Source organism: Podarcis gaigeae, assembly GCF_964106915.1.
Source record: "Podarcis gaigeae genome assembly, chromosome: 1".
Classification (NCBI taxonomy): Eukaryota; Metazoa; Chordata; class Lepidosauria; order Squamata; family Lacertidae; genus Podarcis; species Podarcis gaigeae.
In genome coordinates this window covers 99,925,401-99,938,365 of record NC_139678.1, presented here as the reverse complement: position 1 = coordinate 99,938,365, position 12,965 = coordinate 99,925,401, and the positions used below count along the sequence as shown (strand labels likewise).

General features: G+C 41.3%; 1 protein-coding gene across 17 annotated transcripts in view; it reads right to left on the bottom strand.

Annotated features, from left to right (window-relative positions):
- Positions 1-12,965, bottom strand: part of ARHGAP15 (Rho GTPase activating protein 15) — a 383,495-nt gene that overhangs the window by 363,197 nt on the left and 7,333 nt on the right. For all 17 annotated transcript variants that reach the window (XM_083710978.1, XM_083710987.1, XM_083710980.1 and 14 more), the window contains one exon: positions 10,020-10,199. In XM_083710978.1, the coding sequence (XP_083567104.1) occupies positions 10,020-10,184 (165 nt within the window). In that variant the 5' untranslated portion in view covers positions 10,185-10,199. The remainder of the gene's footprint in view (positions 1-10,019; positions 10,200-12,965) is intronic.

The window sequence follows — 12,965 nt, the reverse complement described above, 5'->3', positions numbered from 1 at the left end:
ACCCATACATCCTTTTCACAAACCAGGTGTCCCCCATTCTATATTTGTGCAGGGGATCAAATGTGCCTCTCCAGAATAGCTCAGTTGGTTAGGGCGTAGTGCTGATAATGCTAAGGTTGCAGGTTCAATCCCCATATGGGACAGCGGCATATTCCTGCACTGCAGGGGGCTGGGCTAGATGATCCTCAGAGTCCCTTCCAACTCTACAGTTCTATGTTTCTAGGCCTGTCTACCTGAACCTTAGAACTTTCTCCAGGCCACACCCCTCACTGGTCCTGCTTTGCAACCCAAGTGTTTTTGCCCGGCTGGAATTTGTACTTGACTTTTGCTTCCTGAATATAGTATAGAAAGGAGTGTTTAGACAGGGTGTGTAGAAACTAGCCTACTGTACAAGGGTGCAATTTACATTTGTTTGCTCCATACACTTTAGCCTCTGGCCCTGCCCACCACTGGCATGTGGCCATCCGAAGGCTACCTAGCCTTAAGTTTGAAAAGGGCCCTGCCCACCACCACTGATCTAAAACATTATTGGCATTTGTTGTTTAGTCGTGTCCGACTCTTCGTGACCCCATGGACCAGAGCACGCCAGGCACTCCTGTCTTCCACTGCCTCCCGCAGTTTGGTCAAACGCATGCTGGTAGCTTCGAGAACACTGTCCAACCATCTTGTCCTCTGTGTCCCCTTCTCCTTGTGCCCTCCATCTTTCCCAACATCAGGGTCTTTTCCAGGGAGTCTTCTCTTCTCATGAGGTGGCCAAAGTATTGGAGCCTCAGCTTCACGATCTGTCCTTCCAGTGAGCACTCAGGGTTGATTTCCTTCAGAATGGATAGGTTTGATCTTCTTGCAGTCCATGGGACTCTCAAGAGTCCCTCCAGCACCATAATTCAAAAGCATTGATTCTTCGGCAATCAGCCTTCTTTATGGTCCAGCTCTCACTTCCATACATCACTACTGGGAAAACCATAGCTTTAACTATACGGACCTTTGTCGGCAAGGTGATGTCTCTGCTTTTTAAGATGCTTTCTAGATTTCTAACTGCTTTTCTCCCAAGAAGCAGGCGTCTTTTAATTTCGTGACTGCTGTCATCATCTGCAGTGTATGCCATTATTGGCATACATGGGGCCAATTCACACTTGTCAATGGCCCCCAACAAAAATGCATCCACAGCAGGTGAAGTCAACCACAGTGTGATCTGGCCCCCAAATGGTTAGCTGAATAGTACTAAAAATTCTCACTACCACCTGGTAAAATGTAACTGATTTTGCAAGTGGTTATATAACACCATTGTAGGCTACCACTTGATAAATGGTTATTTGCATTCAGCTTGTGCTCCAGACTGTCACAGATGTTAATTTGTTGAGATAAGTACTGGCTGGGAACAGATACTTTTCAATGCTGGTCTTGAACCAACCATGAGAGCCCTTCAATTTATTCTTTCAATCTGTCAGCCAAGATTTTTTTCCATTTGGACGCTGCCATTTTGTCATATAGCACCTCACGGTAAAAGTCAAGATGGAGGAGCCATATATAATCCAGTGCACTGACTTTCATGTGCAATGTCTCTGTGTTCAGTAAAGGCTAAGAAAATAAGCTCTTGGGGGGGGGATGACAGGGGAGGGACGGCACAAGGAGTAAAATAATTTTAGTTTTGAGGCAATCTGAAGCAGCAAGGTTTTTTTTTATTATTAGAAAACAGAATCTTATGGGTGTCTTGCCCATTATTGCTTGAGAAAATGTTTTTGTTAGTGTCTATATTTCTCCCAGGAAAGAACAAAGTAGAAAGCAAAACAAATCTTCAAAAAAAAAAAAGCCCTTCCACTAAATATACTCTTTTAAAAATGTGTTCTAATGATCTTTTCCAAGAAGGAAATAATCCATTTTCAACTAAAATTACCTGCAGCTATAACTGGGGGAGTGGGCAGGGGGAGATCATGAAGCTAGAAACAATTTTGAAAGGACTGCAGTCTCTTTTAATTAAAACTAAACAGATTACATATTTACGCAGAAGTCAAAATATTTTGGAAGCTGATAAACCTGTAAGCCTTAATGCAGTAGAAAAACAAGAAATAAATGCAAAGTGTTACTGTTACACATGCCTGCCTGATCAACGGTTTTCACGTATTGATCTATAAATGGAGTTGACAGTCTGTGTTAGCTGCACATTTTCCAAGCAGCTCTATTTTTGTACAAAACCAATACGGGCAATTACCTTTCTTTGAGATGCCAACTCTTATCAATTCAATGTGATTTAATGTCATATTAATTAAATATCAGGATCTACTTCAGGACAATCTTCACAAAGCAAGCCTCAAACTTGACTACAAGCTTGATGTGAAGTAAACACACACAACAGCCTCGCCTCTCCTGACGTTGCTCAAAAAGCTCTACTCAACAGAAGCACCAGTAATTTTAGCAATTTTATTTGTCTCTTTGGCTAGCTGCAACTTTGGCAAGTAGTCGAGGTTCTGGGAAGAGGGAGGAGAAAGAGGATAGCAAGACACAAAGGAAAACGGCTTCCTGAATCTTTGATAGTGTATTAGAGAGATAAATAAGACAACCAAGTCTGTTTCATCTAATCAAAAAGAACTCTAATTCATTAACATTTTGGAATGACTAAACAGACTCTGATTCATAATCTGAGCACCAATGAAAGACGTTACATGCTTTGAATATGCACTGAATGAGACAAAATGCACCTCTCTGAGATTTAAGAGATGAAAATGGTTAATATTCATGCACAATGAGGGATTGCATATGAACAGAAAGCATAGGAAGAGCTCTTGCTTAATAGAGTCCATGCCCAGCCTTAAGATTTGTGTAGTTGAGATAAGACATTAATATCATTTCATCTATTATGGACTAGTCTTAGCAGCATGGAAGTTCCCACTGAAAACCAGGCAAAACTACAGAAGAACTAAGCATCTTCTTGCTCCAAGTTGCCAGCTGACAGCACCAGTCCTATATGCATAATGGTGAAACAATTTGATCTCTATCTGAAAAATAGTCACAGTATGTACATGTATGCAGCCATGAATGTTAAAAATACAACATGTTCTACACATCTGCAACATCAAACGAACCTTAATATTTCATGGTTGCCACAAAAGGCCTTGTACTTTTTCAACTATGTTTTGCAGCACATATTTTTTGTATGATTGGCAGCAACATCTGAAGGCTTAGACAAATTCAGTGAGTTGGCAAAGAAAAATTGGCACAGAGTCAAAAGTTCCAATACAGCAGGCTTAGTAGATTGCTGAATATGAATACAATGAAACCAGAGCTGTCACCTGATTAAAGAACTTTTAGCCAATTAATCATATGGCTTTTGATTGATTAGTTTTTAGTGAATTAAATCCACATATGTATTCTGATGAACAAATCAATTGCTTTTTTGTGGGGGGGGGGGTGTAATTTCTACATTTTCAGATGGTACATGCATCACAGAAAACTATATTAGAAGCAACTTCCATCCTGTGTTGAGTAGTAGTAGGAAAGTCTCCTGCAATATCAACTCTGCTACCTGCAGTTCTTATAGTATGTGCATTAAAAATTACTTACGATTTTAAAAAAATATCTGGTTTCCCATGAATTGGCACACCTTAATTGGTGAAAGTATTTTAATCCACTACAAAACTTAATGTTGCAGCCTTCACACACACCCCCCTCAATGTCCCCAAAATCTTCTACAGAGGTTGTCCCAGCCCTGCTAAAGAGATTTGTATGGGTGAGTGGTGAGATGCACGGAATAGGAGAGGAAGGAGAATTCCTACTGTGTGAGAAGTAGTCTGTTTCACTCATCAACAGGCACCACAGGCTATCACCCTATGATTACACATCCCCAATGAACCAGAATGGATCGGTGAACAAAGTTCTGAGCTTAATAGTTATGGGTTCCGATTCAAGGCCAACTCTAGACTTAGTAGCAGCTTTTGCCCATTTTTTAAAAATCTCATCTGTAGAGTTATGCTAATGTTCTACACATAAATACTTAAAAGCATGTTTATATATAAATGATTAACATTAAAATAGTGCTCATTAAATATTTTATTTACTACTGATGATTATTACCCATTTGTCCCCCAAAGGTCCCAGGATGGGTTACACAGTAAAGAACCCAATAAAACTGACAATAATTATATTTAAGTGAAGTTGCCAACAGCTATGGAGATCTACAGAGGCTGCACTTTAAAATGCTTATTGGGAAACCCTACCAAAATCAGGGTATAATCTACTCGCAAATCTAGGAGAAAGATCTGTGTATGGGTGCTGGATACAGGTATTTCCAACTTCCTCTGCTTTGCTTCCTGCTATATTGGACTTTTGCTCTGCCAAATAGATATACATTTGTTTGGTGTTGCCAGATTTATACAGGTACACCTTTTCATAAAACCCCACAAACTGCAATATAGTTGGTGTAGCTTACAAACGTGATGGACGTAATTTAATTTCAAAAATATGGGGCAGAGAAAGATTTTTAACCTTCCCTGTTCTAGGACTCTTGGCACAACAATCAACCAGCATGTACTTCTGTGGTTTTTCAGGATGTGTTTTGTAGTGTTTTGGGTTTTGCTTAAGACTTTGGGCCTTTCCCGTTTGCCTTTCGCCAGCCACTTAACAGACTCGCTCGAGCAAATATGCCAAAATACTTTGCATTCTGTCAATATCTAGTCAGGAAACTCTGCATGGAAAAATGAGAGAGATGAAAATACTAGAAAGAGCGAGGAAATGAGGAGCATGGCAAGCTTTCAATCTATTATATCAGAGCCAAGTTTGCATGGTGAAATGACATACCCTGCGTCTCTATAATTAGCTGCTAAGAAAGCACAACTTTTTCAGCTCCCTACAAAATAACATAAATTGCAACTGTTATGCTTGTGGAAAACCCAGCAGCAAATGTTTGGTGTCTGGTGGAACTTTTTAGAATCCTTTTTTTCTTTTATCATCCCCAAGTATTCTCCTCCCCACCCCACCTAGCCTCATCCCAGACCGAAAGTTATGTAACAAGGTAATACCAACAATGAGAAACTGCATGATAAAATCCTGCCCAAAAGTGAAAAATGCTAATTTTGTCTCATTTAGCAGCTGGATACAGAAATGCTCATTAGTTTTAAGAGGGTTAATCCTTTTAACTTTTGCATATTGATATGCCAATTATGCCTAATTGTACAAGAGGCATCAGTCAAGGTAATAGTGCATAAACACATGAAAGTTATTAAGTACATCCCAACATGTAATAAAGTAGGTGTTAATTGGTAGCTGAGTTCTGCAGGCTATTGAGGTGGATAATTCATTGAGAGATGGATCACTTGTAATTTCTCTACATAATTCCTTTTGCAGTCTCATGCTGTGATGTTTTCATGCTTGTCAAAAACAACTGCAGCCTAGTGCCTTTTGTTAAACACAGCCAATAAAATATGTTAGGCATCATTAAATATACTTAACTTTTAAACTTTTTCAAAGTTACAGTTCCTACTGATAATACATTATACTATTTCCAAATAAATTACAGTAAACATTATTTTAACTTCCTAACAGAACATCTCACTTATGGGGGTTGGGGGTTGGCGTGTGTGTTTTTTAAGTACTACGTGCAAATGTGTCACCAGCAAGTGATAGTTTTAAATTGGAAAGCAAACATAAGGAAATGAATGTTTCATCAGCTACTAGGTTGATATCGAGGGGGGGGGGGGAGGAAGGGATTCAGTTCTGAAATGCAATGCAAGTTTCTCTGAACTAAAGATTTACTTCTGCCAACTGAGAGAAGAATAATTAAAATCATGTATTTGCTGAGCTATGGTGATGAAACGGCTGTGGTTAATTTTGCATTTGAACATGGAGGTAAAAATAGCAGAAGGGCGGGTGCGGGGGGGGGGGACCAACAACTGCAGCAAGATTATTCCATTTACTGTCTCAGTTAAATAGCTGAATATTTCATAGGGGCTTGTCATATCAGCAGAATAGCCAATTAATAGCTTCCATGGCTCTGAAAAGAGAAATTTTTGGTGCTGGTGTGGGATGCTAGTAGAGTTTTTGGGCTTTCACTTATTTGCTCTGATTTGAAAAACTGAGCTGGAATCCAAAGCGAGTGACTAACATTGCATAAATAATTTTGCAATATCATATGGCCTCAGCTGCAAGTTGCAGCCATTATGGAGGAAAATGAACCAAGGGAGGCTCACACCAATCAGTTTGTTTAGTAGCACAGGATGAGTAGAAGGGAAGGGACATGACTGGCAACAGAGTTCACCTCTAAAGTATTAGCGCTTAAATATTTTCAGAAGGGATAAAATAAACAAATTCAGTACCACTTGGCTTTCTCTGCCATGTGTCAGGGTTATTTCAGACTCCAGTTTTTAAATATCAAAAATAATCTCAATCATAGTATTTTTGCACAGGTCATTAACAAGTGTTACATGCTAGGAAGAGCTTTCATTTCTCATTTACCTATCTCAATACAATGTTAGGCCATGTCTTTCAGAAATATAATCCAATGGCTGCAACACAAAGGATTTTTAGTTGTTTAGTAAGAGCTTTACATGGGCACAGCTGGCAATCCAAAATTTCCCATTGAACGTGTTTCTTACTCTATGGAATAAAGAAATGCAAGACTTCTTCAAATGCTTTCCCAAACTACATAACAAAGCAGAAAATGCCACTGAATTATTGGACCACTGAAGCCACAGTGTCATTGTGAGAATATGAATGGTCATAAAGATGACTGTAGGTGAGTGGATGGATAAGTACCTAAAATGCCTCAGGTGGAATGGAAGGAAGGTTACATTTTTTTGGGGGGGTGTTAATTTTTGCTTTCCCTTGCTTTGATTCCCCCCCCCCTTCTAATGCCCTGGCATTTAATTATACCTTAATGGTCTGTTACAGGAATATAATGAAGTGCCTTATATATCTGCTAGTTGTAGCTGAATATGTTTATGTGAGTAAGGGTGGAAATGGGTTTGGGAAGCATCCTATTTTTATTCATCTCTAGTGAGATGGCAGGAGAACTGCGTAATTGCTTTTACTTTCTAAATTATATCTATGTGTTAAGGAGAGTGTAAATTGAGCAGTTAATGTGCATAATATCTGGCCATTGTGCAATTCACCAGGCCTCATGGAGAATGTGCACATAATCCTTCATTTCCTGGTCACTATACATAATTCCCAACAGGCCTGGGGAATGTGAATATAGTGACTGAATTTTGTACATTCGCGAGGCATAATTCCCAAGAGGCTAGGGGGGTTGTATGTATCTCAACTTCATTTTGCACATTCTCTGGGCAATATGCACATTTTCTGACCAAGAATGTTCAGGCGTTTTGCAATCTACAGTCCCCAGGCTGCTTCTGGCCCACTTCCGAATTACTGTATACATAACCTCCCCACTGATTAGGCAAGAAGCAGGAAGGTGGGAGGGGCTCCAGATAAAGTGGTGGGTTGTTGGTTTTTTTACCATTATTTACTTAATTTATATCCTACTCTTCCTCAAAAGGAGCCCTTTCCCCTTCAATCCAGCCCCCTTTTAACCAATCTCAGCTGTTTCCTAGTCAGTTGAGCAACACAAGGGCGATTGCAGGGAGAGGAAAGTAAACACCTTCACCCCTCCCTTCCCCTGCCCTGCTTCCTGCAATTCTAATGCCCACCCCACTCCCCATGGGGTCAGTCATCATGGGACTCACAGAGGAGGGGAGTTTATTCAGCTGAGGAATGCTTACCCAGCAGGGAAAAAGAGAGCTGTGAAATATCACTGATCCTACACAATGCCATTTCTGGCCCCTTCCTATGCAGGCAAATTACTTTCCTTCCCCCTGCCTTTTGTGCCAGCCAGCATGAAATGTTCTCAGTGACACTAACATTTGGAGGAAAACTGTATTACTGTGTAAGTTACAGTTTTTCATAACAGCAAGTGAACAATAAATCTGCGATGTCTTGCCCATTTTTATTTATTCTTACAAGAGGCAGAGGGGGGGTGGGTGGTCCAGGTGAAATGCAGAAGGACAGCCAGGACAGGCATCAGCAGCCCCCCCTCCTTTAGCTCCTCTGCCTGCCAACCCTGGGGCCCCTGCCCACAAGATCCAGAAGCCCAGGCAGCAGGCACCACTACTCACCACCTTCCTCCTCCATGGCAGCTTGGGGATCTGCTGCTTCTGCCACCAGTGGTTAGAATTAGTGGTTAGAGTTGCCTCAGAAGGAAAAGCAGCTCAGGATGGAAGAAGGTGGTCAGAAGCAGCGACCAACACACCTGGTAGTCCACTATTAGGATGAATAGTCAGTATGGATAAGGCAGTGCCAGCAGCAGCAAATATTCAGGCCGATCAGCCACCACTTCTGGCTCCTTTCCCATGCTGCTGCTGCTTCTACCAGGTTGACTTTTCATCTGGCTTGGCTTCAGTGGCAGCATGAGGAGGAAAGGCACATGAGGGTGTGGCAAGGTCTAGGAGGATGAATTGGGGTACGATGAATTGGCACAGCCCCTACTGAAAACGGTAGTTTAGTAAAGGGCTACCAATGGAATTGGGACGCGGGTGGCACTGTGGGTTAAACCACAGAGCCTAGGACTTGCCAAGCAAAAGGTCGGCGGTTCAAATCCCCGTGACAGGGTGAGCTCCTGTTGTTTGGTCCCTGCTCCTGCCATCCTAGCAGTTCAAAAGCACGTCAAAGTGCAAGTAGATAAATAGGTACCGCTCCGGCGGGAAGGTAAACAGCATTTTCATGCGATGCTCTGGTTCGCCAGAAGCGGCTTAGTCATGCTGGCCACATGACCCGGAAGCTGTACGCCGGCTCCCTCGGCCAATAAAGCAAGATGAGCTCTGCAACCCCAGAGTCGGTCACGACTGGACCTAATGGTCAGGGGTCCCTTTACCTTTACCAATGGAATTATAATGGACACAGAGTGATATAGCGACAGGATGGATGTGTCAGGTGAGGAAAAGCTGGGTTAGATGTCTTCAAGCTACTTCTCCTTCCAGCCCATCTCCCAGCCTTGTTACTAGTAGCTTTGCTGTGTGGTTCCTTGAAGTTGTTTAGGTGAAACTAGAAAATTCCAGATCAGCTAATGGAAAGACAATTACTTTCTCTGATCTTGTCCAGGAAGGACACGCTGACCTGGCTATTATAACTGAAACCTGACTGGATGAAGGGGAAGATGCAAATGTTTCCCAGATGTATCTCTTTGGGCAGAAAGGAGAAGTAGCTGTTATTTATAAATATATGAATGTATCTATAAAAATATCATCTCCCTCATCAGATACTTTGTCCACTCATCAATAATTGTAGTGTCTGTATCTGGTGTAGGGAACTTAAGACAGGAATGGTGCTGAGGAACCACAAGGTTTTTGGTCTTGGGGGCCTTCAACACACCTATCCGTGCAAGCTTGTCTGAAGAGGTGTGGCACCTCATGGCTGCCAATGTAATTATGGGCTTGTCTCAAATTATATCAGGTCCAACACATATGGCAGAACACACCCCAGAGCTAGTGTTTTGGAAGGGATTGGGAGAAAGTGATCTGTAGGTGTGGGAGCCAATAATGACTCGATTCTAATAGACATATAACTGTTTGATAAGGTGTGACCTCTGCAAGGGTGAAGGACAAATTTCAGTGGTATGAAACAGTGGCTGATTAATGATTTTCTGTTGTCTCCGGCAAAGTTTCCTGATACTCTAGTCCTCCCTATACTGGAGAAGGTAATCTAATTAGTTTCAGAAAACTTCAAAAAATGCAAAATATATACAGTGGTACCTTGGGTTACAAACGCATCGAGTTACAAACACTTCAGGTTACAGACTACGCTAACCCGGAAGTAGTACCTCGGGACAAGAACTTTACTTCAGGATGAGAACAGAAATCGTGTGGCGGCGGCGCAGCAGCAGCGAGAGGCCCCATTAGCTAAAGTGGTACCTCAGGTTAAGAACAGTTTCAGGTTAAGAACGGACCTCTGGAACAAATTAAATTCTTAACCAGATGTACCACTGTATAACAAAACAAATGAGTGGAGACAGAAAATTATTGTAGAGCAGTACTTACAGGCTCAGTGACTTTCACATTATCAGACAGTATCATAGATTTGCTTTGGCTGTGTCTGTCATGGGGGCTGTTGGCATTTTTGATCCTCATCTGAACAGCACCTGTGCTTTCATGGGAATGATGCAGCTTTTCTGCACTGGTATCAGCAGACATGAACCGCTGCATGATTATTATGTCAACCTGAAAAATATAATAGCCAGTAAGGTCGGACACACCATGCACTAATCTAGGTTTTATTCCATCTTAGTCAGTAAAATGACAATGTTAAACACACTGTCGATTAATCCAGGTTTTATTCCAGTTTAGGTAATAAGGAAAAATAATAGTGAAACCAGCTGAGTATCTCTTAAAATCTATCAGTAGAATCAATAATCTAGGGCACCTTATTACTCACCGACTCATCCAAGAGCGAAGTTTACATAAAAGATTATCTTTATCTCAAAGGCCACTCTTCTGTTGTGTAATCTTTCAGTAACCTTTCCAGTACATCCATCTGGCAGGCCTTACAGTTTGCCTTTGGTCTTCCCATGTTCACATCTGAGACACATATCTCAAGTTTGCTCACAGGCTAAAAGTGAAGTGTTTGGCCTTTGTTGATTATGCCAGAAAGACCAGCGGAGGATGTTGCATGCACGCCTGCTTCATATATTATGTTTCAAAATGCACCCCATAAAACCTCTTATATGCTGGCTAAAATAGGTAGATGGTTATGGAACTAATTACAGACTAGAGCAAAGTAGAGGCAAATATGTTGCTATTGCATTGGGGTGGAGGGGTCAGCATCAGACATCAAGGTCACTGGTAGAGATGTCACCAAACTATGCAACTCTTTGGCTACATGTCAAGGTGCCGCTAATGAATATATTTTCCATTCAAATATTAGCCACGTTTTCAGACATCGTTCAGTGCTTTTAAAACACTAAACATGCTTATCTGGTTTCAGAAAGAGAACACATTTTCAAAGCTTCATCCATTTTACTTAAATTGTAACATGAAATTTTTTCGTACTTGGACCTAGGGCTATTATTAAATCTGCCATATCTCATAACTATAGGGTTGTCAGGCCAGATTTGTGCTTAGGTGGGAAATCTTTAAGGAAAGCCTAAGAGCTGTGGGAAGTATAGGCACTTTGATGCAAAGAATGCCATCTTCCGGATGAAATGCAGAGCAACATTTGCCAAATATTTGCTAGGAAGTATCTGTCTGCATCAGCTGCTTTTCATGTGATATGTGTATCTAAACATAAAGCAAATAGAAGGTGCAAGCCATGCTGCATCCTGATTCCTCCTCTGAGTAGGCCTTAATTTCTGCTGCTTGAATGTAAACACCCCAAAAGGTCCTAAATATCAAATGTTATCTCTTATGACAGTCTGTACAAACATCCCATAATGGCATTTAATCTTGCTATTGAACTGCTATTCATTTTCTAGTAAGCAACTATTATTTGTATTTGCCATTAGGGTTACTACCATTATGATGGACTTCTCTATGGCAATGACCTCTGTAGATGCAGCACATTTCTATGGCTCGGTTAATACATAACACCAATCCATCATCCACATCACACTAAGCCACGGTGTTACACGAGAATCAGGCCTTTGTTTTAAGCCACAATCTCTAGTTTATACAAATTAGTGGAGAGTGAAACTGAGGTCCTTCTCCCAGCCATGCGACAGGAGGAGTGGCAGACGGGTGAGAGGAGAGAAGCACATGAGCCTGAAACCTTCCTCTGGCTCTTTCCTCCTTCCAGTAATGCTTTCACATTATGTGCAAATGTGGTGCATTTATTCTACAGACACACATTGATCCTCCCTGGATGAGACTGTGCTTCTGTCACAACAGTGTCCCCGTGTGCCCTACACAGAAGTAAATGGCAGCTATCTATTTGCTTATATGGGAGTGAACTGCAAACCTGATTCCCAAATAGAGATGACCAAAGAGACTTTGGAATCTGAGGCAGAAAATGCAAACAACGCTCCACCTCATGGTGCTAAAGTATAACAAACTAAATAACTGGCAATGTGCTCATTTTTAATGGTATGCAAAAACCTCCTTCCCCAGGCACCAGCATAATGGTAAGGCTGTTCCTGAAACTGGTGAATCTAGCCACTGAGAATTGGGTCTTACCATCTGCATAGCTCAAGCATGGTTCCACTTCTTCTGAAAACATGAAGCTCAATTATGCTGAGTTTCACAGCACTGGGCTGGACTGGAGTAATAGTTTAATTCTGACTGGAAACACCTTACAAAGATCTCAGGCAAAGGTCTTTCCCATTTTCAGTACCTGAGGTCCATTGACTTGGATAAATTGGGGGTTAAACCTGAGTGATGGAAACACCCATGCAAGTATATGATTGGCAATGGGCCGTAAGACCGTGTCAATCTGATCCTCAAAGTAGCCCCCTGATAGAACTAGTTGCTGACCAGTGTTCTACTAGCTAAAGTGATTTTAGAGATCTATCAATATTCACAATCATTTTCTTCGTTGTTTTGTTGCCCACTCAAAGCATGATGGGGCATACGGCTGTCATGAGTATTTGTCTTTAAAAAACTTTCTAAAGATAAACTCTCAGTGCTGGAAGGAGTGTGTAGGTACAATAAAGAATATTACTGAAGCTTAGAAGGAAGGTCTGCTTCTGTTATCTCACTTGGTACAATCCTCCTTGCAGAGGCTGTGGTTTCTATTGTAATTCTCATGGGAAATTTGCACATATTTTCAGAGGCTCTATTTATATACACTTACTAAGCTAGCAGGACACCTTAGGTTCTGGGTTTGTGAAGAAAGGATTCATATACCATCTCCTTTTGTAACCTACACACATGTGAAGGGATCCAGCAAATTTAGACTCAGATGTGGAAACCCAAGTTATATTGATCTCTCCCTCACCTCCTTTAAAGGGGAAGAACTGTGTGACTTTATCTTGTCTTCATACATATAAGTTCTGC